Source organism: Nerophis lumbriciformis, linkage group LG29 (genome assembly GCF_033978685.3).
Source record: "Nerophis lumbriciformis linkage group LG29, RoL_Nlum_v2.1, whole genome shotgun sequence".
Lineage (NCBI taxonomy): Eukaryota > Metazoa > Chordata > Actinopteri > Syngnathiformes > Syngnathidae > Nerophis > Nerophis lumbriciformis.
In genome coordinates this window covers 7183559-7208055 of record NC_084576.2, presented here as the reverse complement: position 1 = coordinate 7208055, position 24497 = coordinate 7183559, and the positions used below count along the sequence as shown (strand labels likewise).

The 24497-nt window shown below is 40.6% G+C and overlaps 1 protein-coding gene across 10 annotated transcripts in view; it reads right to left on the bottom strand.

The window, feature by feature from the left end:
- The window catches only part of fgfr3 (fibroblast growth factor receptor 3), a 140680-nt gene that overhangs the window by 100807 nt on the left and 15376 nt on the right, over positions 1 to 24497 (bottom strand). For all 10 annotated transcript variants that reach the window (XR_009810517.2, XM_061925125.2, XM_061925130.2 and 7 more), the window contains exon 2: positions 21645 to 21854. Coding sequence is in view for 9 of the 10 variants with exons in the window: in XM_061925125.2 (XP_061781109.1) it covers positions 21645 to 21786 (142 nt within the window). In the remaining variant the exon portion in view is untranslated. The remainder of the gene's footprint in view (positions 1 to 21644; positions 21855 to 24497) is intronic.

Here is a 24497-nt window from a genome sequence, read left to right as displayed (position 1 = left end):
ATATATATATATATATATACATATATACATATACAGGTAAAAGCCAGTAAATTAGAATATTTTGAAAAACTTGATTTATTTCAGTAATTGCATTCAAAAGGTGTAACTTGTACATTATATTTATTCATTGCACACAGACTGATGCATTCAAATGTTTATTTCATTTAATTTTGATGATTTGAAGTGGCAACAAATGAAAATCCAAAATTCCGTGTGTCACAAAATTAGAATATTACTTAAGGCTAATACAAAAAAGGGATTTTTAGAAATGTTGGCCAACTGAAAAGTATGAAAATGAAAAATATGAGCATGTACAATACTCAATACTTGGTTGGAGCTCCTTTTGCCTCAATTACTGCGTTAATGCGGCGTGGCATGGAGTCGATGAGTTTCTGGCACTGCTCAGGTGTTATGAGAGTCCAGGTTGCTCTGATAGTGGCCTTCAACTCTTCTGCGTTTTTGGGTCTGGCATTCTGCATCTTCCTTTTCACAATACCCCACAGATTTTCTATGGGGCTAAGGTCAGGGGAGTTGGCGGGCCAATTTAGAACAGAAATACCATGGTCCGTAAACCAGGCACGGGTAGATTTTGCACTGTGTGCAGGCGCCAAGTCCTGTTGGAACTTGAAATCTCCATCTCCATAGAGCAGGTCAGTAGCAGGAAGCATGAAGTGCTCTAAAACTTGCTGGTAGACGGCTGCGTTGACCCTGGATGTCAGGAAACAGAGTGGACCGACACCAGCAGATGACATGGCACCCCAAACCATCACTGATGGTGGAAACTTTACACTAGACTTCAGGCAACGTGGATCCTGTGCCTCTCCTGTCTTCCTCCAGACTCTGGGACCTCGATTTCCAAAGGAAATGCAAACCAAACCATGCCATGTCATCTGCTGGTGTCGGTCCACTCTGTTTCCTGAGATCCAGGGTCAACGCAGCCGTCTACCAGCAAGTTTTAGAGCACTTCATGCTTCCTGCTGCTGACCTGCTCTATGGAGATGGAGATTTCAAGTTCCAACAGGACTTGGCGCGTGCACACAGCGCAAAATCTACCCGTGCTTGGTTTACGGACCATGGTATTTCTGTTCTAAATTGGCCCGCCAACTCCCCTGACCTTAGCCCCATAGAAAATCTGTGGGGTATTGTGAAAAGGAAGATGCAGAATGCCAGACCCAAAAACGCAGAAGAGTTGAAGGCCACTATCAGAGCAACCTGGGCTCTCATAACACCTGAGCAGTGCCAGAAACTCATTGACTCCATGCCACGCCGCATTAACGCAGTAATTGAGGCAAAAGGAGCTCCAACCAAGTATTGAGTATTGTACATGCTCATATTTTTCATTTTCATACTTTTCAGTTGGCCAACATTTCTAAAAATCCCTTTTTGTATTAGCCTTAAGTAATATTCTAATTTTGTGACACACGGAATTTTGGATTTTCATTTGTTGCCACTTCAAATCATCAAAATTAAATGAAATAAACATTTGAATGCATCAGTCTGTGTGCAATGAATAACTATAATGTACAAGTTACACCTTTTGAATGCAATTACTGAAATAAATCAAGTTTTTCAAAATATTCTAATTTACTGGCTTTTACCTGTATATATACACACATATACATAGCTATGCTAGTGTTGCTAGTTTCTCCTGTCGTTAACAACATTTGCATTAAAGCCACAGACACACTTTCAGCTCGAAAGGAAACAAGGGACACTAGCTCAGCACTTTGTTGTCGCGGCACTTGCCGACGTTTGTGCAGAAACCCTCGAAATGTGTCCTCTTGTTCCCTCAACACACGTTTTTTCTGAAGATGAAGACGTCCGACCCAAAACAGTGCACAGCTAATGTGGAGTGTCCACGGCGGCGCTCGATTGAAATGTTACCCTCTGCTGACCCGACACGACCTCTGCCCCGTCACAAACAAGCCTTAAAGCCCTGACTATTCAGTGCTGTCACTGTGGTAACGCTCACTGTGCCTTCATCCTATAAGAAAAATAAGGCTTGTAATCGCGTTTGCACACTTTGGTGCTGGAAGAGACGCTTTAAAGCGACTTTCTCAATCAATTGGTCATTCGTCATTAGGTCTTACGCTGACCACATGCTAACATCAGAGTGGGTGAATCCTGAGTTGGGCTATAAGAGCACTAGTGCCAACGTTTCTGATGCTGCTTATCGGCTCAGAAAGGTACCAAGTACCAAAGTAGTAGTCCAAAGTACCAAAGTAGTAGTCAAGTACCAAAACTTGGTACTTGACCCATGCTGACGTTAGCATTATAAAAAAATATGTAATCCAGTCTTGCAGTTGAATGCCCCAGAGTCATATAACTTTTGTTTTTGACACATGCTAATGTCAGCATGCTAACTTTTTTTGGCCAATTTTACATCCGAATGCTTTAGAGTCATATAACTTGGTACTTGACACCTGCTGTTAGCAAGAAGACTTCTTTTTTGTTAAGTTTACATGCATACGCTTCATAGTCGTACAACTTGGCACTTGATGCATTCTAAATGTCAGCACGCCAACTTTCGGCGGCTTGTACATTTCAGCATCCCATTAAAATTGTTCTGTGTTTATTTTGTCTTTAGAATGTATGGAAAGCCAATAAAAAAAACAAGCTGCGGCCCGCAAATGTTGCGATAAGAAACAAGGACAAGGTGACATTTAAAGCCTCATTATAATTTCAGACTACGTACGTACGCATACATACATACATACTTACATATATATATATACATATATGTACACATACATATACATATATACACACAAACACATATATACACACACATACATACATACATACATACATACATACATACATACATACATACACTTCATTTTCTCATGTTTTGAAAACCCCCTGAAATGAGCAGGATACTGTCGGACCCATGAAAGAGTGTGAAAAGCAAACATCTGCTTGATAAAACCACCACACGGGCCATGAAGGGGAAAATTGCAAGACGTGCCACACTCCCAAATAAATTTCCATGGCAATTTTGAAAGACTTCTGGCACGGTTTATTTAAGAAGCTGCCCAAAAGACGTCGTCGTCGCCGCCGACTCCTTTCCAGGCCGAGGCTTCCATTACGCTGCGCAGTCTTTATTATTTCTGCACTCCTAGCAGAATAACACAGCATGGTGGGACGGGGGTGAGAAGAAGAAGAAGAAGATGAAAAAAAAGAAGAAGAGGAAGAAGAAGAAGAAGAAGAACAGGAAGAAGAAGAGGAAGAGAAAGGAGAGGAATAAAATGAAGAAGAAGAAGAGGAAGAGGAAGAAGAGGAAGAGGAAGAAGAAGAGGACTAACAAGAAGAAGAACAGGTAGAAGAATAACAGGAAGAAGAGGAAGAAGAATAACAGGAAGAAGAAGAATAACAGGAAGAAGAAGAATAACAGGAAGAAAAAGAAGTAGAAGAAGAATAACAGGAAATAACAGAAGAAGAAGAAGAAGAAGAAGACGAACAAGAAGAAGAAGAAGAAGATCAGGTAGAAGAATAACAGGAAGAAGAGGAAGAAGAACAGGGAGAAGAATAAGAATAAGAAGAAGAAGAAGAAGAAGGCTGCCTGGGCTCCGACATGAGATGTGTCTCAAGAGCCTCAAGAGCAGCGCTTGCTATCGAGTTGACAACTCTGGCTTTGAGCTCGGCAGATAGCGCACTTGTCACTCATGTCCTAGCAGGGTGTATTTGAAAGTGAAATTGAAAATGAGGCTTTGTCGTACATATGTTTATACTTCAGACACTTTGTTCAAGTTTCCCCTTATTTTGGGAGCTTCCAATAGTTCAGATTAGGGGTGTCTAAAGATTCTCCACTAAGGGCCAAGTACTGAAAAGTCAAGAATGGGGGGGGCCACTTTGATATTTTTTATAAAAAAAAAAAAAAATGAAACGCTAAAATTACACACACACACACACACACACACACACACACACACACACACACACACACACACACACACACACACACACACACACACACACACATTTATACATATACATATACATACACTGGGGCTGCAACTAACGATTAATTTGATAATCGATTAATCTGTCGATTATTACTTCGATTAATCGATTAATAATCGGATAAAAGAGACAAACTACCAGTGTTGGGTTAGTTACTGAAAACCAGTAACTAGTTACAGTTACTAGTTACTTTATTTCAAAAGTAACTCAGTTACTAACTCAGTTACTTAAACCAAAAAGTAATGCGTTACTGTGAAAAGTAACTATTTAGTTACTTATATATATATATTTTTTAAAATTTTTAAGGCCCCATAATGCCCTTTTAGCCTTCATTTTAGTACTGTTATTGCACTGGAGAATAATACAATCTGTTGTTCAACTTGACATGCATTTGCATCACTGAACTCTGCTAAGCAATGTGCTCTACATACAACATACAAAGACAAAGATATGTTTTAAAGGGCCAATTTGTTTCAGACCAGAACAAATTGACAAAACTATTTTAAATAGCTGCAACTTAACATACATAAGTAACAAACAGCATAATAACAACATAGCTGTAAAACAAGAAAGGCACACACTACATACATAAAGCCTAACCAGGCGTTTTCTCAAGGAATTCTGAAATAAAATCATGTCTGAAGCCCAGAACACTCTACACATTTCCCCACTTAGTTTAGAGAAAAGGAAATATTAGCCTGGCCCACTAGTATCCCTCTCTAGGTTTGTGAACTTTATAGTCTAAACATTTAGAGTGATGTGATAATCAAACACTCTAAAAGTTTAAAATGAAAGAGTATATAAGAGAATTGACAGAGTGTGTGTACCTTCACGTGTGCAGTGCCTCGTTAAAATCCAGCCGCTGTTGGAGGTGGAGGTGAGTGTGTGTCTCTTTACTAGCTTCGTCGAAGCATGTTGTTTTTGTCGCTGTTTCAGCATATTTGAAACTTACATTCAGCTAAAATGTTATTTTCTTTGTGGTCGATAAAAGAAACGTACTGAAAATATCTCCATTTTAAGAAACTCGGCTTCGGGGTTCGCCATGACGTCTTGATAGTAGACACAGACACGCCCCCTCCCACACACACACACACACACGCACACACACGTACACACAGACAGCGCGCGGCGCGCCTCTTTTTTGTCGCCTCTTCAGCAGCGACACTCAGATCTTCTCAGTTTCTAGCCGATACTACATAAAAAATAACGCAAAATAACGCAGTAACGCATCATGTAGTAACGGTAACGGAGTTACTGAATATAAAAAATAACGCGTTAGATTACTAGTTACCGCCGATAGCAACGGCGTTACAGTAACGCGTTACTTTGTAACGCGTTAGTCCCAACACTGCAAACTACATTTCTATCCTTTCCAGTATTTTATTGGAGAAAAAAAACCAGCGTACTGGCACCATACTTATTTTAATATTAAAGCTCCTAGCCATTATGGACAACACCTCCCACCCACTACACTCAGACCATTTGGAGAGAATGAGCACGTTCAGTGGAAGGCTCAGACTCCCAAAATGCAACACGGAACGACACAGGAGGTCCTTCAAACCGACAGCCATCAGACTGTATAATGCATATGTTCCTTGACTGCACTTAAATGTGGAGTATATGTAGAATATATTTATATTATTTATATATTATATATATAATATATTATTTATTATTATTATTGTCTATTGTGAGCGAACTGTGGTGCTGAATTTCCCCCAGGGATCAATAAAGTACTTTCTATTCTATTCTATATATACTCACATAAATACACATATATATATACATATATATACACACACACATATACTGTATATACATACATACAGTATATACATACATACATAAACATCCATCCATCCATCCACTTCCACTTATCCGAGGTCGGGTCGCGGGGGCAGCAGACTTCCCTCTCCCCAGCCACTTCGTCCAGCTCTTCCCGGGGGATCCCGAGGCGTTCCCAGGCCAGTCGGGAGACATAGTCTTCCCAACGTGTCCTGGGTCTTCCCCGTGGCCTCCTACCGGTCGGACGTGCCCTAAACACCTCCCGAGGGAGGCGATCGGGTGGCATCCTGACCAGATGCCCGAACCACCTCATCTGGCTCCTCTCGATGTGGAGGAGCAGCGGCTTTTCTTTGAGCTCCCCCCGGATGACAGAGCTTCTCACCCTATCTCTATATACATATACATACATTACAATATATATATACATACATAAACATAAATATACACATACATATACAGGTAAAAGCCAGTAAATTAGAATATTTTTAAAAACTTGATTTATTTCAGTAATTGCATTCAAAAGGTGTAACTTGTACATTATATTTATTCATTGCACACAGACTGATGCATTCAAATGTTTATTTCATTTAATTTTGATGATTTGAAGTGGCAACAAATGAAAATCCAAAATTCCGTGTGTCACAAAATTAGAATATTACTTAAGGCTAATACAAAAAAGGGATTTTTAGAAATGTTGGCCAACTGAAAAGTATGAAAATGAAAAATATGAGCATGTACAATACTCAATACTTGGTTGGAGCTCCTTTTGCCTCAATTACTGCGTTAATGCGGCTTGGCATGGAGTCGATGAGTTTCTGGCACTGCTCAGGTGTTATGAGAGCCCAGGTTGCTCTGATAGTGGCCTTCAACTCTTCTGCGTTTTTGGGTCTGGCATTCTGCATCTTCCTTTTCACAATACCCCACAGATTTTCTATGGGGCTAAGGTCAGGGGAGTTGGCGGGCCAATTTAGAACAGAAATACCATGGTCCGTAAACCAGGCACGGGTAGATTTTGCGCTGTGTGCAGGCGCCAAGTCCTGTTGGAACTTGTAATCTCCATCTCCATAGAGCAGGTCAGCAGCAGGAAGCATGAAGTGCTCTAAAACTTGCTGGTAGACGGCTGCGTTGACCCTGGATCTCAGGAAACAGAGTGGACCGACACCAGCAGATGACATGGCACCCCAAACCATCACCCAACCATGCAAATTTTGCATTTCCTTTGGAAATCGAGGTCCCAGAGTCTGGAGGAAGACAGGAGAGGCACAGGATCCATGTTGCCTGAAGTCTAGTGTAAAGTTTCCACCATCAGTGATGGTTTGGGGTGCCATGTCATCTGCTGGTGTCGGTCCACTCTGTTTCCTGAGATCCAGGGTCAACGCAGCCGTCTACCAGCAAGTTTTAGAGCACTTCATGCTTCCTGCTGCTGACCTGCTCTATGGAGATGGAGATTTCAAGTTCCAACAGGACTTGGCGCCTGCACACAGCGCAAAATCTACCCGTGCCTGGTTTACGGACCATGGTATTTCTGTTCTAAATTGGCCCGCCAACTCCCCTGACCTTAGCCCCATAGAAAATCTGTGGGGTATTGTGAAAAGGAAGATGCAGAATGCCAGACCCAAAAACGCAGAAGAGTTGAAGGCCACTATCAGAGCAACCTGGGCTCTCATAACACCTGAGCAGTGCCAGAAACTCATCGACTCCATGCCACGCCGCATTAACGCAGTAATTGAGGCAAAAGGAGCTCCAACCAAGTATTGAGTATTGTACATGCTCATATTTTTCATTTTCATACTTTTCAGTTGGCCAACATTTCTAAAAATCCCTTTTTTGTATTAGCCTTAAGTAATATTCTAATTTTGTGACACACGGAATTTTGGATTTTTATTTGTTGCCACTTCAAATCATCAAAATTAAATGAAATAAACATTTGAATGCATCAGTCTGTGTGCAATGAATAAATATAATGTACAAGTTACACCTTTTGAATGCAATTATTGAAATAAATCAAGTTTTTCAAAATATTCTAATTTACTGGCTTTTACCTGTATATACACACATATATATATGTACGGGTATATATATATATACATATGTGTATATACATACACACATACATACATATATATATATATATATATATATATATATATATATATATATATATATATATATATATATATATATATATATATATATATATATATATATATATATAATTATATTTTATATATATATATATATATATATATATATTTAAATCTCAGCGTTTTCTCATTACATTCAGAACATGTTGAATTTTTTTAGATAGATATGTTATTATTTGAAAATACACAACTTTTAAAATTTTTGCAGACACGTTAAGTATATTTGCACAAAGTATCGGTATAGGATCGATATCGCTGGTACCTGCCTGAATTTGACTTGGTATCGGATCGGAAAGAAAAATAAGTGGTATGCTACATCACCATAAGTCAGCCATAAGTCAGGACAAATATACAGGTGCAGTTCTTTCAAATCTTTTTTTTTGTCTTTCTCAGAACTGAATTTAGTAAAATGACAGATATAAATAGGTCATTCGTATCGGCCTTGAACTTGAAAGTCAACTTTTTTTGCCTCAGTCTAAATCTGCCGAGTCCCACAAAATGTTTCAGACATAATTGGAAGCAAATCTTGCACCGTACCTACGGCGTTGTTTTGGGGCGGGTTGTGTGGCGGCGTTGACGTACGGCAGCTTTTCTAACCCTCAAATATCCCCCTTGAGGAAATTGTTGCGATCCTTATCAGACAAGTTGGACTGAAGAACCTTCCAACAAAGAGGCTGCTTGTGAGGCCGGCACAGTAGGAGAGGGGCAGGGCCTGTCTGCACTTCAACCTGCCAATGTCGGCTTGATGGTTCCTTCTTCTTACTGGCACACCGACGTGTGAATTCATGAAAATGTTGATGCGTCTTTTTATTCTGTGATGGATTGCAAAACACGTGTGTGTGTGCGTGCGTGTGTGTGTGTGTGTGTGTATGTGTGTGTGTGTAGCCACCAGAGGCAAACAGATGGCAGCTTGTGTACACACACACACACACACACACACACACACACACACACACACACACACACACACACACACACACACACGCACATGCACACGCACACGCACACGCACACACTTTGAGCTTCTGTTGCTCGTCTCTTGTAGCGGTGCAGTTGTTAAGGCTCTGGCAGGATTTCAGGCTTTCTTCAAGTGAAAATGTTGCACAATAAACAAGAAACGCCCTCTTATTTTGAAATCCCACTTTCATGTAACCAGCCCTGCTCAGGCCGACACCATTTTATTGAGCAACGTCACTTTTTGACTCACAATTACCGTGTAATCCGGAATATAGAGCACATCGCTATATAAGCCGCGGCAACTAAATTTGCTAAGAAAAACATATTTTTCCATATATTATACGCACCGGACTATAAGCGGTAGAAAATGAATGGATGGATTTACTACTACTTCCTGTTTCAACATGTTCTATCTACACTTCTGTTAAAATGTAATAATCACTTGTTTGATACTTTACATTAGTTTTGGGTGATACCACAAAATGTGGTATCAGCCTGATACCAAGTAGTAACAGGGTCATAGATTGGTCATATTGGGACGTATTTCCTGACTTTATAAAACAAGTAGAAAAGAGACAAAAGATTTTGTGACAATAAAAAATATAAATGTAATCATTGTGGTATCGACTAGATACTGCTCTGGTACTTGGTATCGTTGTAGTCGGTATTTGTATAAATTCACCCATTTGTTTACATTCAGGAGCACTCCTACAGTGTGTAGTGAAGCATGTTTAGCGATTCCTAGTCCTCCAGTGATAATGCTACTTGTAAGAAACTTACTTTATTTGTCGCCATGGCCACGAGGATTAGTGATTTAGAGGGAGCTAAAACACTGTGTGGACAGTCGCTAGCTCGCTATTAGCTAGCTTCTAGCTATGTAGCTAAAACCATAGACATATTTATCGCATTGGCCAATGAGGTGCAGAACATTTGGCAGCCATCTTGAAAGGGGCATTTCAGCAGCAGAAACGACAAGGAAAAACACGATGTCAAATCATTGTTCTGCATATTCTTGCTCAAATCGGTGGACCGTGGAAAACGGGCCACGGGGGACTACTTTTCACAAGTAAAAGTGAGCATTACTATTGGTTATATTTTGTACTGTACTTATGCTCACCAGCGAAATTGTTGCCAGTTAGCTATAAGCTAAGATGAAAATCAGTTTAATATTTAGAACGTTATGATGGGTTAAGTGCGCTGACACTTCATTACGCCTGTCAGCAGATAGAGATGTTGCCTCTTTCAAGTACGAACCCCGCGGAGGTTTGGTGGGCTGTCTGGAGGCAACGGATGGCTGGTCAGGAGAAAGCCGCAGACGAGAAGTGTCTCCTTGATGGACAAGCTCTGTGACTTGCACGGACTGGTTCCTTGGCTCCCTCCCACCCGTCCTTGTCGTCTGTTCCAGGGTGGCGGCCAAAGTCGGCCGGACCTATAACGCCAGCTCAGGACCCGCCGACAGCCCAGCCGCCTGCTGCTCCAGCTCTGGAAAAACTGTCCTCGTCTTCAGCGGGCCGTCCCACGGCGCCGCCATCCTCGTCTCCGGCGTCCCACGACGCGTCCGCCATGCTATTCTCTTCCGCGACCCTCTGCTTTCCTGCAGCACAGGCGGCTCGCCTCGCCAGATGCAGCAGAGTTCAACGCGTCGCCGCCACTTGACTCTCCCTCGCTGGCTGTGGGGACACAAGGCTTGGCGACCCGCCGCCAACTCCACCCTCCACCCTCCCGTGACTTTTGAAGCTTGTTTTTTTGGGGCGGGCGTCTAGAATCCGTCCTTAAAGAGGGGGGTACTGTGACGATCTGTCAGGTTCACACCGGGTTGTGTTTCCTTGGTTGGTGTTTATTTCCTGTCAGCGCTCTTATTTTAGTTCCACTTCCTGCATGTCTCCTGGAGCGCTCGTTTTCCTCACCTGCCGCTGATTGGCAGCCCGGCACCTGTTGTCAATCAGCTGGCTGCTATTTATGACTGCCTCGCCCTTTAGTGAGAGTTTGGTGATTGTTTCCTGTCTCCTGTTATCATGGTTCCTGTTATCCTGTCTCCGGTTACCCTATCAAAGTCCTGTTTTCCTGCGCTTTACCTGCCATCTCTGCATCTTGGGGTTCAACACCAACAGTTCCTGACAGTTGCCCCTTTCAAGATGGTGGCCCCACGTCTCGTCAGTGCCAATAGACAGCAGCGGTCGATGTGGCGTCTAAATACATGATTTCTATGGCTAAAATACTGCGTGAACAGACGTTAGCCGCTAGCTAGCTAGTTAGCGCAGCTAGCTATGTTAGCGCCGCTTGAAGAGCGGAATGTTTAAAGCGCCACCTTTATCGTTAGTTTTAAAACCAAAATGCTTCCACTCTCCCTCTTCTATCTCTACAATGTTTCTGCTTGCAAGTGGTCTGTGCGTGTTACTTTGTTTATCTTTTTTAAACATTTGTTTATTAATTTTCAGACTAACGCAATAGACAGTAGTTGTCAAAAATACATCAAATGCTGTTTTCCCCAATAAGAAAAAATACAATAAATAAATACATAGCAATTATAAATAAAGTAAAAAATATTTCTCTAAGGTCTGAATGACCTTAGAGAGATATAGCAACCAACAAGCACACAAAAGGCTCATGAACCACCCACATTTAAATTGCGTGGATTAAATTGGAGATCAGTTTCTCCAACGTATCTCAGAAAGGCACCCCCTAGTTCTTGAAACTTTGCAGGACAATCATTCAATGTCAGCCTCATCTTCCTGTGTGTGTGCTGATGCTGACTCGCGACATGCATTAATTTGTTAGTACCGCCGGTACTTTACTAGTACCGGAATGCCGTACATCCAGTGTTCGTAATCACGACGTTAGCAACGCCATTTCTTTTACTAGTAACGCGTGATCCAATTAATTACTTTTAGGTCCGTTACAATGCCATTAGCGTTAGCTTGATGTGACATGGCACGCTAATTTTGATGTGGTTTTATGTCGACATCAAACAGGAAGAGGCAACATCACACTGTGACAGCGCAGACAACAACATACGCACACGTACACGTTGGGAATATTGAACAACAATTCAATGATTGAAGCGATAAACCTGCCATCCAAACAATACACCGTTTGTTGACAAGAAAATATGACAGCCCATTCAATCTCTTTGTTAAGCAGAATCACAAGAGCTGGCGACTAACTCCCATTGCTAACGGCTGAAGCTAACAAACAGCTCCGTGGATACCCTTGATGACGTCACGTGTCACTAGGCAACAGGCCCCGTCTTTTAAAAGCACACACACTCTCACAGTTTGCTCATATGAAATGCCGTATTGATTACTTTTCCCAGTAATTATTTGCATTTAGTTAGTAATTCAATTACTTTTTTGGTAAAGAAAGTATAATTCATTACTTTTTTAAAGTAGTTTTTTAGAACACTGCGTACAACCCGAGTACAGAATGTTAAAAAGTCCTCCTAAAGTGGAGCAGCAGCGACAAAATATGGAGGGTATATTTAAAAACAAGTTTGGGGACATTCCGGCTGACAGCTTCCACATACAACTACAAAATGTGCTGATGTACAACACAAACTGACGCATGACTGACACGCACACACGCAGGAAGATCAAAGTGGGACCCAGAAGGGCTGTGAAGTGTGTGTGCGCGCGTACGTGTGTGTGCGCGTGTATGTGTGTGCATGTGTGTGAGACAATAAAGGGGAGAAAGCAGAATGTGATTGCGGTGCAGTGATTGTGTGTCAAGTGGGAGGATGGTGTGGCTTTAACAAGCCAGGTAACGACCCAAACACGCCCAAATGACGAGGGCCTGGAGGTATGACTAACACACACTCGCACACACACAGGACTGTAATGCAATGGCAAAAGTGAGTGTGTTAAATGTGCCGCTTCAAAACGTCAAGAGCGGAGGAGCAACATTAATCATGGAGACTAAAGGGAGGGGGTGGGTATTACTGTAAATACAGGACACATACATGAACACGCACACACAAGCACACACGGTCGTGATTATTACTGTAAATACAGGACGCATGCACGGACATGCACACACGAACGCGCACACACCACGCACGCAAGCGCACGAACGAACACGCACGCAGGCATGACCAAGTGACCCCTCAAAAACACACACACACACACACACACACACACACACACACACACACACACACACACACACACGTGCAGCAGCTAAACTACTCACTCATTTGGCCGCCGTGAGACACCGTGCTGCGTTCAAGGACGTGTCTGCAGTGCCAACTACTTTATGACCCACATATGCACACGCTCCCGCCCCCCCCCCCCCCCCCCGAAACCTCTCACAAAAACACGCGCACGCACACACTCTGCACAGGTAAGTGGTGGCTGGTGGGGAAACGGAGCCATCTGCCAGTAAACAACAGCCATTTTATCCCCAGTGCTTGTCCATCTGTGGACGTCTGCTGGGAGCCTAGACGCCACAAGGGAGACTGACAGGGAAATGGAGATGACGAGGAAGACGGGGGCGGGGGGGGGCACACCGACAAAGTTTTTCGGTAAGTAGAATCACAGGTGACCTGGACATTTGAAAGTTCTTTTGCCGTCTGAGAAGTGTTGTATCCCAAATAGCTGCAATCGCACGTTTCCTTAGCTTAAGGTATTCATGTGTGATTTCCACAAGCGTCTGTACATGTAGAAGAATGGTTAGCTCCGGTTGTTATGAAGGTGGCTGTCGCGCGTTCACTGTGGGGCGCGGTCTTTCTGACTTCACTTCCTCTCCAAACTCAGTTTGTAAACAATCAATGAGTCCATACAAAGCGAAGAGCCGGAGATTCAAGAAATACACGGCGCACTTAAATAAATAAATGGGTTATACTTGTATAGCGCTTTTCTACCTTCAAGGTACTCAAAGCGCTTTGACAGTATTTCCACATTCACCCATTCACACACTGATGGCGGGAGCTGCCATGCAAGGCGCTAACCAGCAGCCATCAGGAGCAAGGGGTGAAGTGTCTTGCCCAAGGACACAACGGACGTGACTAGGATGGTAGAAGGTGGGGATTGAACCCCAGTAACCAGCAACCCTCCGATTGCTGGCACGGCCACTCTACCAACTCGGGGACGGCATGGCGTAGTGGGTAGAGCAACCGTGCCAGAAACCTGAGGGTTGCAGGTTCGCTCCCCGTCTCTTACCATCCTAAAAAATCGCTGCCGTTGTGTCCTTGGGCGGGACACTTCACCCTTTGCCCCCGGTGCCACTCACACCGGTGAATTGAATGATGAATGATAGGTGGTGGTCGGAGGGGCCGTTGGCGCAAATTGCAGCCACGCTTCCGTCAGTCTACCCCAGGGCAGCTGAGGCTATGAAAGTAGCTTACCACCACCAGGTGTGAATGATTGATGGGTTCTACATGTAAAGCGACTTTGGGTACTTAGAAAAGCGCTATATAAATCCCAGTTATTATTATTATTATTATTAACTTCCCCGTATAAAAAAATTATCCAAGGAGGGTTACCTTAAACCAGGGGTGTCAAACTCAAATACAGAATGGGCCAAAATCTAAAACTGAACAAGACCCAAGGTTGAACAAATTAACCTTTTAATAGGGACCCAAACAAGTTTTGCATTGAATATTGAACAAGCAGGGCTTATATAACTTTATAATGACATGCAAAATCGAGTTTCAAATAATAATAATAATTCAAAAATATCAATGGCATATCAAATACAATTTAAATAAAAATTTAATGCCTCTTTTCTATTTGCAGCCTTCTGAGGTAAATATCAACATAAACTTTTTCCACAGGCTAATAAATTTGAAAATAAAATCACAATGAATAAACCAACCATTCAGGACTTTAAACTGCTCAGTTTGCAACACACTGATCAAATCTGATGTGCCCAAGCCATATACCTGCCATCTTTTCCTGGATGCTAGTTCATTAATGCCAGGGCTCAGGCTTTGAGCTGAGGCAACCTTCATTATCCAACGAAGGTGTTCATTAGTCATTATATCTCGTCCACCCGGACTACAGTCTTGGGGGTGTGCCTTAAATGCACTGCCTTTAACGTCAACTACGAGCTGTCGTCACGTCTGCTTTTCACCCATTCTAACAATGTGCCGGCCCGATCACAAAATATGTGCGGTGTTTGTTTGCACAAACATGTGAATGCAAGGCATACTTAATCAACAGCGATACAGGTTACACTGAGGGTGCCAGTATAAAAAACTTTAACACTGTTAGAAATATACGCCACACTGTGAACCCACACCAAACAAGAATGACAAACACATTTTGGGAGAACATCCGCACCGTAACACAACATAAACACAACAGAACAAATACCCAGAACCCTTTGCAGCACTAACTCTTCCGGGACGCTACAATATACACCCCCCCCCCCCCCCACACACACACACACCTTATTTGGAGGGTTCCATTATGTTAAAAAATGGACATTTTCTGCCAACAAAAAGAGGGGGAGTTAAACCTTTCTGCAATGCAGTCTGCTGAAAATGATGGAAAGTGCCACTCTACATAGCAACTGATGCTGTGGTCAAAGTTGGAATTGCCACAAAAGTTAAGATATTCAAACACTCTCCTGCTCTCTGGCGGCTAATGTGAAGAGTGCACGTCCCCATTTTGTCACGCTTCATGTGTCAGGTAAACCGTGACAAATAAGGCTATTTATATTCTTGTCAAATGAACACACAGTTCATGAGGAAGGAAAATGGAGATGTGTACATAAATGGACATTTTCTGTCAACAAAAGATGACTATTAGCGGCTTGACGAGGATTATTGTTTACGATCAAAAACAACGTCGCTCCTGGAGTCTCGCACACGCTCAGAGAAAGTGCTTAGCTCATGGCGTGTCTCACACAGCGCGGTGTCTTGCGTGGAGACTTAAAAGAAAAAGAAACAAAAGATTATCCCTCGCCGTTTGTTGTTCTTTTTTTCCCTCTCCTCCCTCCCCTAACAATACGGAATGATTAAAGCAAACTCCTTCCACGTTTGCTTTGGATTGATCCTCGCTTGTTTCTCCGCCTGAGGGACAGCAGGAGGATTGGAAAAAAAAACACACACAAAAAAACAAAACATGCTCAGCAAAGCGAGAAGAGTCCAGTTAAACGTTCTTTGCATGCTTTGAAATGTGCCGTGAAATTATGAACGTGAACACGCCTTTGACACCTTTTTGACTTCATTTGACACTCCGGTTAAACACTTCACATTTTCACTTTCCTTTTCCTGCTCCTTCACACCGGCCAATCAGTTCTTTGCCTCGACATTACGACTCGACCCAAGTAAGGATAATGGGTCAATACTAGCGTGATGCAATTGATATTTCTGACAGCTCATAGTTCATTTTGTGGACTTATTTTGCACTATTACTTCAATTTTTAAAAAGGGGATTTTGTCGCTGTTAACTGACCGCGATAAATGAATTTCCGCAACGTAGGGAATATAAGTTCAACAGTTTCATAGCTAGAACATAAAAAAAAAAAACAGTTTATGACCTTCTGAATACATTTTTCAACATGACGAGAGCTCTCTGAACCTGAAATAACACTTTTTAGTCAGCTCCACACTCTTTTTTCCAATATAGATACGCCGTCCGAGGCTGATCCAATCAGGGGCCACGATACTGAACAGAGGGCGGTGAATGGTTTGGTCTCTTTTTGCACAAATGTCAAACTCAAGTCAGTGGCCAGCCACTTCTTTTTACTTGGCCTGGAAATAATATGCATCAATAAAATCCTGTAACTTTTCTTCCTAAATATATTGTTTCTTTCTATTTTGGGAGAAAAAAAAAATTACTCCATGTAATCGCAAATTATATTAACTTAAATATTGTCTAATTATGTAAAAATATATTATGAAACATCCAAACCATTTTTTAAATAGAAATAAATACTAATAATAAGTAATCCATCAAATTGTACAATAGATTTCATGGTTAAAAAGGTTTTATTTACTTTGGTTTTTACAGCATTTTTCTCTAAATGAAAAAAACAGTACTTTTTTTTACTGTAATAAACTGTGGTGCCGTTTTGGCATTTAGAGTAATACACCGAAAAATCTACAGTTGTTGATTTGCGGTAAAAAAACAAAAACCCAAACAAACTGGCAGCTCAGGTGCCAAAATGTTACTGTAAAATTGCATTTTTTTTTAAAATTTACAGTAAAAAAATAAATGTAAATTTTACAGTAAAATTCTGGCAACTGAGCTGTCTTTTTTTTCACCATAAAAACAGCAGTACTGTTTTCCCATATACAGTAATAACAGAGGTGGGACCAAGTCATTGTTTTGCAAGTCACAAGTAAGTCTCAAGTCTTTGCCCTCAAGTCCGAGTCAAGTCCCGAGTCAAGACAGGCAAGCCCCGAGTCAAGTCCAAAGTCAAGACTGGAAAGTCTCAAGTCAAGTCCTACATTTTGAGTTTCGAGTCCTTTCAAGTCCTTTTAACCACAGACTAATATATTAACACAGATTGTGTATGCTTTTCAAACGCTGTATTTATTTATTAAAACAAGTGCATTTTAAATTGCAGGAAAGAAAATTGTGCTGACATTGCACTTTATAATAGCACTATTAACCAGTCATTTTAAACATTAACTCATTCCTTTACAGAACAAACACATTGAAAAATAAAGTGCAAATGTACTTATTTGTACAAAAGTGTTAAGATTGAAAAAACATGACATATACGTGAACATAACAAAAAAGTTGTACTTTTTATATGTCAGGGCCCTATGCTGCATTGCATTTGCAAAAGACCAAATTAGCCAAGAGTCTGTCAGTCATTTGTGCACGATGGGGGCGTAGTATGATGCCACCATGGCTGAAAACTCGCTCCACTGGAGCACTGGAGGCAGGCACTGCCAAGACTCTCATGGCCACTCGGAACAGTGAAGGAAGAGTCTTCATGTTCAATTCCCAGAACAAAAGGGGGGAGAGAGTTGTTTTGGGTTGGTGCACTACTTGTAAGTGTATCTTGTGTTTTTTATGTTGATTTAATTAAAAAAAGAAAAAGAAAAAAAAATTATTTCTTGTGCGGCCCGATACCAATCGATCCACGGACCAGTACCGGGCCGCGGCCCGGTGGTTGGGGACCACTGAGGTAAACAACCAACAGTATGTCAGAAAGCTAGCTAAAACGGTACACATATTCATAATATAGTATACATTTTAACTGACCTTTATTTGACTATTTTTGTCTTTTTTTAGGTGGCTAAAATACGCGGTGCTGCTGACCGCCGTCTAACGTTACGTGTGATATATTGACTAACGTAACCCTGCTTAAAAAAAATCACTGAAAAAGTATGAATAAGGTAGTGAACTGCAACAGATTCCCGTGTTTGCAATAACGTTATAACGTTAGCAGTGAGTTTACAGCCTCACTGATTTAACTACACAGCAAATAAAAGTCACGTTACTTAGCCAATAAACGTTATCTTACATTCAAAACTTACCGTTCTTTGTGCAACTTCAAATGCCGGACGAAGTTGGAAGTTGTTGCCTCTCCATCAGTAATTTTCGAACCGCATGTGTTGCATACTGCAAACCGTTTTGTGTTGACCACCTCGTAATTTTTATACCCAAACAAAATTATTTTAGGTATCATTTTTTGTTCACTGGCGTGTGGTTTGGACATGTCTTCTTCGTTGGTTGTCCTGCAATTTGATTGGATGAATGCTGTGTGATGAAAACAAAGTAGATCTAATTTGATTGGCTGTTGTACTGAGACCACACCAGCTGACACACGCAACGCTGATAGACAAGTACACAATGAAAAATACGGAGCGCTCCCGAATAACTTTTTCATCTTTGGGTTTTGGGGAAAGTAGCAAGTCATGTCAAGTCATGTCAATTCAAAAGGCTCAAGTCCAAGTGAAGTCACAAGTCATTGATGTTAAAGTCTAAGTCGAGTTGCAAGTCTTTTTACATTTTGTCAAGTCGAGTCTAAAGTCATCAAATTCATGACTCGAGTCTGACTCGAGTCCAAGTCATGTGACTCGAGTCCACACCTCTGAGTAATAAACACTAAATTTTGAGGTGAAATTATTACAACTTATTTTTTTTTTACATTTTAGTTTCCAAAGAATCTACTAATAAAATGCATAAAAACATTGTGTAATAATAGTATTCACTGCTAGAAGCAGCCCTCTGGGGCCAAACATAACTGTGATGTGGCCCTCAGTGAAAATGACTTTGACACTTCTGTCCTATAGTGTCCAACACTGTACTACGGTACGCAGGTAGCGTCAAAATGTATTTGTGCTGCAAATAATATATGGGAAAGACTGTCAGTCAAAATAATTTACATTTTATGTTTTTGATGAACCAACACACTTTGGACTTAGATTTTGGTATCATCTGATTCCAAGTAAATTCAGAGCCATACTTTTGGTTTTATTTTTGGCTTCTAATGTTTTGATTATGATTATAATCATAATCAAACGCAGACCATTAAACCGCATTTTCCGGACTATAGAGTTGCACCGGAATATAAGCTGCACCCACTACATCTGAGGGGAAAAATAGTTTTCCATATATTAGCCGTGTCGGACTATGCGTCGCAGATATATAGGTTGCAGAAAAGTTTTGTAAATGTTTATTTACATACCTTAATTGTTTCCAAATGTGTCTGTAACACGGCAGTAAAACGGCTGATCAAACAAAACAGAAGTCAATGTCATAGACCCACTAGCTGCACAATCTAGCTCTCCAATCAGCTATACAGACTCGATAACTCCACGGTGACGTTTTTGTGAATTTACGAAACTGAAAAAAAAAAGCCATCTAAATTGTTAATGAAAAAATATATAGCATAATTGAAAAATATATAAAATGAACGAAAACACATAAAAAACGAAAGAAAAAAAATTAAACTCACTTAAAGCGGGTATTTTTCGGAACATAACCCCCCGCATTAAATGAGGGAATACTATATTGCAGATTTTTGAGGGGATATTTTTCAAGCCTTTTTTCGATACTATTTTAAGCATTTGCAAGTAATAAAATGACTAAATTAATTCATAAAATCAATTATTTCCCCCACCTCTACCCATTCGAATTAGCTGATATGCTAACACGTTTACGAGTGTCTGCCTTTGTATTATTAACTTTAGATGGCATTTTTTTTTGTATTACTTCAGTTTCACAAATTCCTCAGTAAATTCACCAAAACGTCATCATGGAGTTGACTCTGTTGAGCTCAAATCAGCGTCATGATGATGACTTCTGTTTTGTTTGATCAGCCATTTTACAGACACTGTTTGGAATCAATTAAGGTATATAAATAAACATTTGCAAAACCTTGCTGCAACCTATATATTTGCGACTTATAGTCCGACACAGCTAATAAATGAAAAAATATTTTTTCCCCTCAGATGTAGTGGGTGCGCTCTATAGTCCGGAAAATGCGGTAAATGGTCTGTGTTTTATTATGATTATAATCATAATCAAAACATTACAAAAAAAATAAATAAGTATGGCCCTGAATTTACTTGGAATCAGATCGATACCAAAATCCAAGTCCAAAGTGTGTCCAGGCTCATCAAAAACATCCAATCTGACTGACAGTCTATTCCATACATTAGCTTAGTAGGCCTAAACATTTATTAAAAACAAAGCAGATGTTTTATTCAGCACGCACCGTATTTCCCGGACTATACAGCCGCACCCGCTAAAATTTAGGGAACATTTTCCCCATATGTTAGCCGCACCGAACTATAAGTCTCAGTTATATACAGTACATTATGAAATGAGTTATTTATGCAGAAATATTACATACATTAATTGTTTCCAAACGGTGTCTGTAACACGGCAGTAAAACGGCTGATCAAACAAAACAGAAGTCATCGTCATGGACCCACTCGCTGCGCAAGCTAGCTCTCCAATCAGCTAAACAGACTCAATAACTCCACAGTGATGTTTTGGTGAATTTACTGAGGAATTTGTGAAACTGAAACAATACAAAAGGAATGCCGTTGTAAGTTAATAATACTAACACAGACACTTGTAAACTTGTTAGCATATTAGATAGTTCTAACGACGCTAACTTCATTACATATGATAGCAAGTAAAAATATGCATGAAAACACTCCTACAGACATCACACATGGGATGTTTTATTAAGCAAGAATTGTTGTAGTTATATTGTAAAACTTACAAACGTTGCATGGAGTGACGAATGAAGAATCCATACGGACGGTTTTACTTTCAGTTCAAAGCAAAACAGGAAGTATGTTTTCAAGTTGCAGCACCTGCAGTGAGCGAACCCGTCCAAAAGATGGCGCCATACCACAAACAATAACACCATTAGGGTACTCTGCCTGGGTTTAACGAAGATTATTGAGCGCAAAACATTAAAGCGATTAGCGAAAGAAAAAAAATCCATAATTTATCCGCACCGTTTTAAAAGCGGCAGGGCTTAAAGTGTAAGAAAAAAGTAGAGAAAAATTAGGGTAATCAGTGTCCTGCGGATGCTGCTTTTCAAAAAGCAACGAGGGACAAATCGAGGGGAGACTTTTAGTGACTCTCATTTCTCTTCTCAACGAGCAGCAGAAGTGCCGCTGCAGTTCCCTCTTTTTTTGACATAAAAAAGTTGAAAACTAAAAAAGTTTTTTTGCTCACGTTTTGTCTCCCACAGAAAAATGAAATGCGTCAGGGGGTCGACGATGGAAATAAAACGGCGACCTTTCCCGCTGGGAATCAGCCTATCAGCTGGTCACCTGCTCTACTTTGCCGACCAGTCACTGAGAAGGACTCCATCAAAACAGAAAATGCAGTGTTTCCTGGAACACAAACGGTGTGAAGTGGCACGGCCTACCTGTGGGTTCGGCGACGGGCAGCCTGGCCGCCGCCACGCAGACGGGCAGCAGGACACAAAGCCAGAGCGAGTGCCACGCGGCCACCATCCCAGAGGGCGGCGAGGTGCGGCGCATGGCAGCGAGGCCCGACTCAGGCGACATCTTCCCTTAGCATGACGTCCGGCGGAACGTCGGCACCGGGGACGCCAGCGGAACGCTTCCTTCCTCACCTGGAAGGCAAAAAAAAACAGGAAGCGGTCAGGAGAACACGTGGGAAAAGATGGCATGAGACGGCGTGCACGCACAGCCTGGGAGCGGCGGCCCAGCGCCCTGTTTGCTCACGTCGGGAAAGACGCTGGAATGTGAGGGAAAGCTCCAAGTGAGGGGTCCTCAGGCACACACACACACACACACACACACACACACACACACACACACACACACGCACACACACACACACACACACACACACTCTCGGCCTCAGGCAAAGTGTCTATTTCTGTAACTTGCATTTTTCGACGCATTTTGTCATCATTCAAACTGTTTTTTAGGCCAAGGTTCAACCAAGTTATTTTGTTTGGCTCGTCTCCTTCCCGTCATGTGTGTGTCTTTGTCTTCATAAGTGAGACAATTTTTTTAGGTTTTATCTAGTCATCAGTCCACCTTTTACAAAAATTATTATCTTCTGGCTTCTGATTGGCTAAACACATACAACCTGTTGCGTTGGCATACGATTGGCAGCCTGCAAATATTCAGTGCATTCGGAAAGTATTCACAGTGCTTCTCTTTTTCCAGATTTTGTAATGTCACAGCCTTATTTCAAAATAGGAAAAGTTGTTCTTTATCCTCAAAATTCTACACACAATACCCCATAATGACAATGTGAAAAAGTTGTTTTTTCTGTATATTTAGCTTGTTTAGCCAGGGTGTACCCCGCCTTCTGCCCGAATAAAGCTGATATAGACTCCAGCACCCCCTGCGACCCTGTAACGGTCAAGCGGTAAGAAATGGATGGATGGATTTTGAGCACATTTGCAAACATTTATTTTTAAAAAAAACAACAAAAAAACGTTTTACATTTTCATTGTGGGGTATTCTGTGTAGAATTTTGATGACAAAAATCAATTCATTCCATTTTAGAATAAGGTTTCAAAAAACTGTACAGTGCATCCGGAAAGTATTCACAGCGATTCACCTTTTCCACATTTTGTAATGTTACAGCCTTATTTCAAAATAGAAAAAGCTGTTCATTATCCTCAAAATTATACACACAATACCCATAATGACAATGTAAAAACTTTTTTATCTCTGTATATTTAGCCTGTTTAGCCTATTTAGCTTGTTTATTTTGAACACATTTGCAATCATTTATTAAAACAAACCAAAAATATTTTTACATTTTCATTATGGGGTATTATGTGTAGAATTTTGAGGACAAAAATCAATTAATTCCATTTTAGAATAAGGTTTCAAAACACTGTACAGTGCATCCGGAAAGTATTCACAGTGATTCACCTTTTCCACATTGTTACAGCCTTATTCCAAAATTGAATAAATCACTTTTTGTCCTCAAAATTCTACACACAATACCCCATAATGACAATGTGAAAAAAAATGTTTTTCTTGTATATTTAGCATGTTTATTTTTAATACATTTCCAGAACCCCCCCCCCCCCCAAAAAAATAGAATAAGAATAAGGCTCCAAATAAAATCGCCAAATTTATCAGCTTGGACGCAAATAAATCTGTACAGCACATCCGGAAAGTATTCACAGCGCTTCACTTTGTCCACATTTTGTTATGTTACAGACTTATTCCAAAATGGAATAAATTCATTTTTGTCCTCAAAATTTTACACACAATACTCCAAAATTACAAAATGTGTTATGTATATATTTTTTCTAAATTATTGTAAATTTATTACAAATAAACAGGCTGAAGTAGGGCTGGGCGATATGACCTTTTTTTTAATATCTCGATATTTTTAGGCCTTATCGCAATACACAATATATATCTCAATAATTTGCCGTAGCCTTGAATGAACACTTGATGCATATAATCACAGCACTACGATGATTCTATGTGTCTACATTAAAATATTCTTCTTTATACTGCATTAATATATGCTCATTTTAAACTTCCATGCAGAGAGGGAAATCACAACTACCGTAAGTCAATTTACCAAAACCGTATTTATTAAACAGTTATTAAGCAGTGGCACAAACATTTATGTCATTTCAAAACAGAAAGTGAAAAATTGTCAGAGACATTTTAAAACAAGCTATTAGTGCACTTTTGTGCATGATGTCACTAAGATGACATATCAAAACATCACTAAATTAAAGTGCACTTTTTGTACAGAACGCCACGACAATAGTTTAAAACAAGTAAAGTGCACTTTTGTGCATTATGTCACACAAGATATTTCAATAAGTGTCAAATAAAAATGAGCTGCATAATAGGAAATCAAATAGTGTACGACTGTACGTCCTTCGCTATGTGGTAGGTTCCTGCGGACGTTGTCTCCTTTTGTTGTTGACTATTTTTTTCATACTGTGTTGTAACCTATAGGTTATATAGTTCATGTGTGATGATCATTAATAATTTGCACGCTTAATTTAATTGCTGATAAATTGATCTATTATTATTTACAGCTAAAAAAAGTTAAAAGAGAATTTATTTGATTTATACATGTATTTAATATTGATTATTTGAGAAACACTGACATTGAATTGCGTTGTTTTCTACTTCATAGTCTAACAAAAGTTTAACTAAACTACTGCATGTTCCACAATTCATTGCAGACCGGGAGGAGGTGCATTGTGGTTGTTGAGATTGAGGATTACAAACCTTCGGGTGAATGACTGACAGAT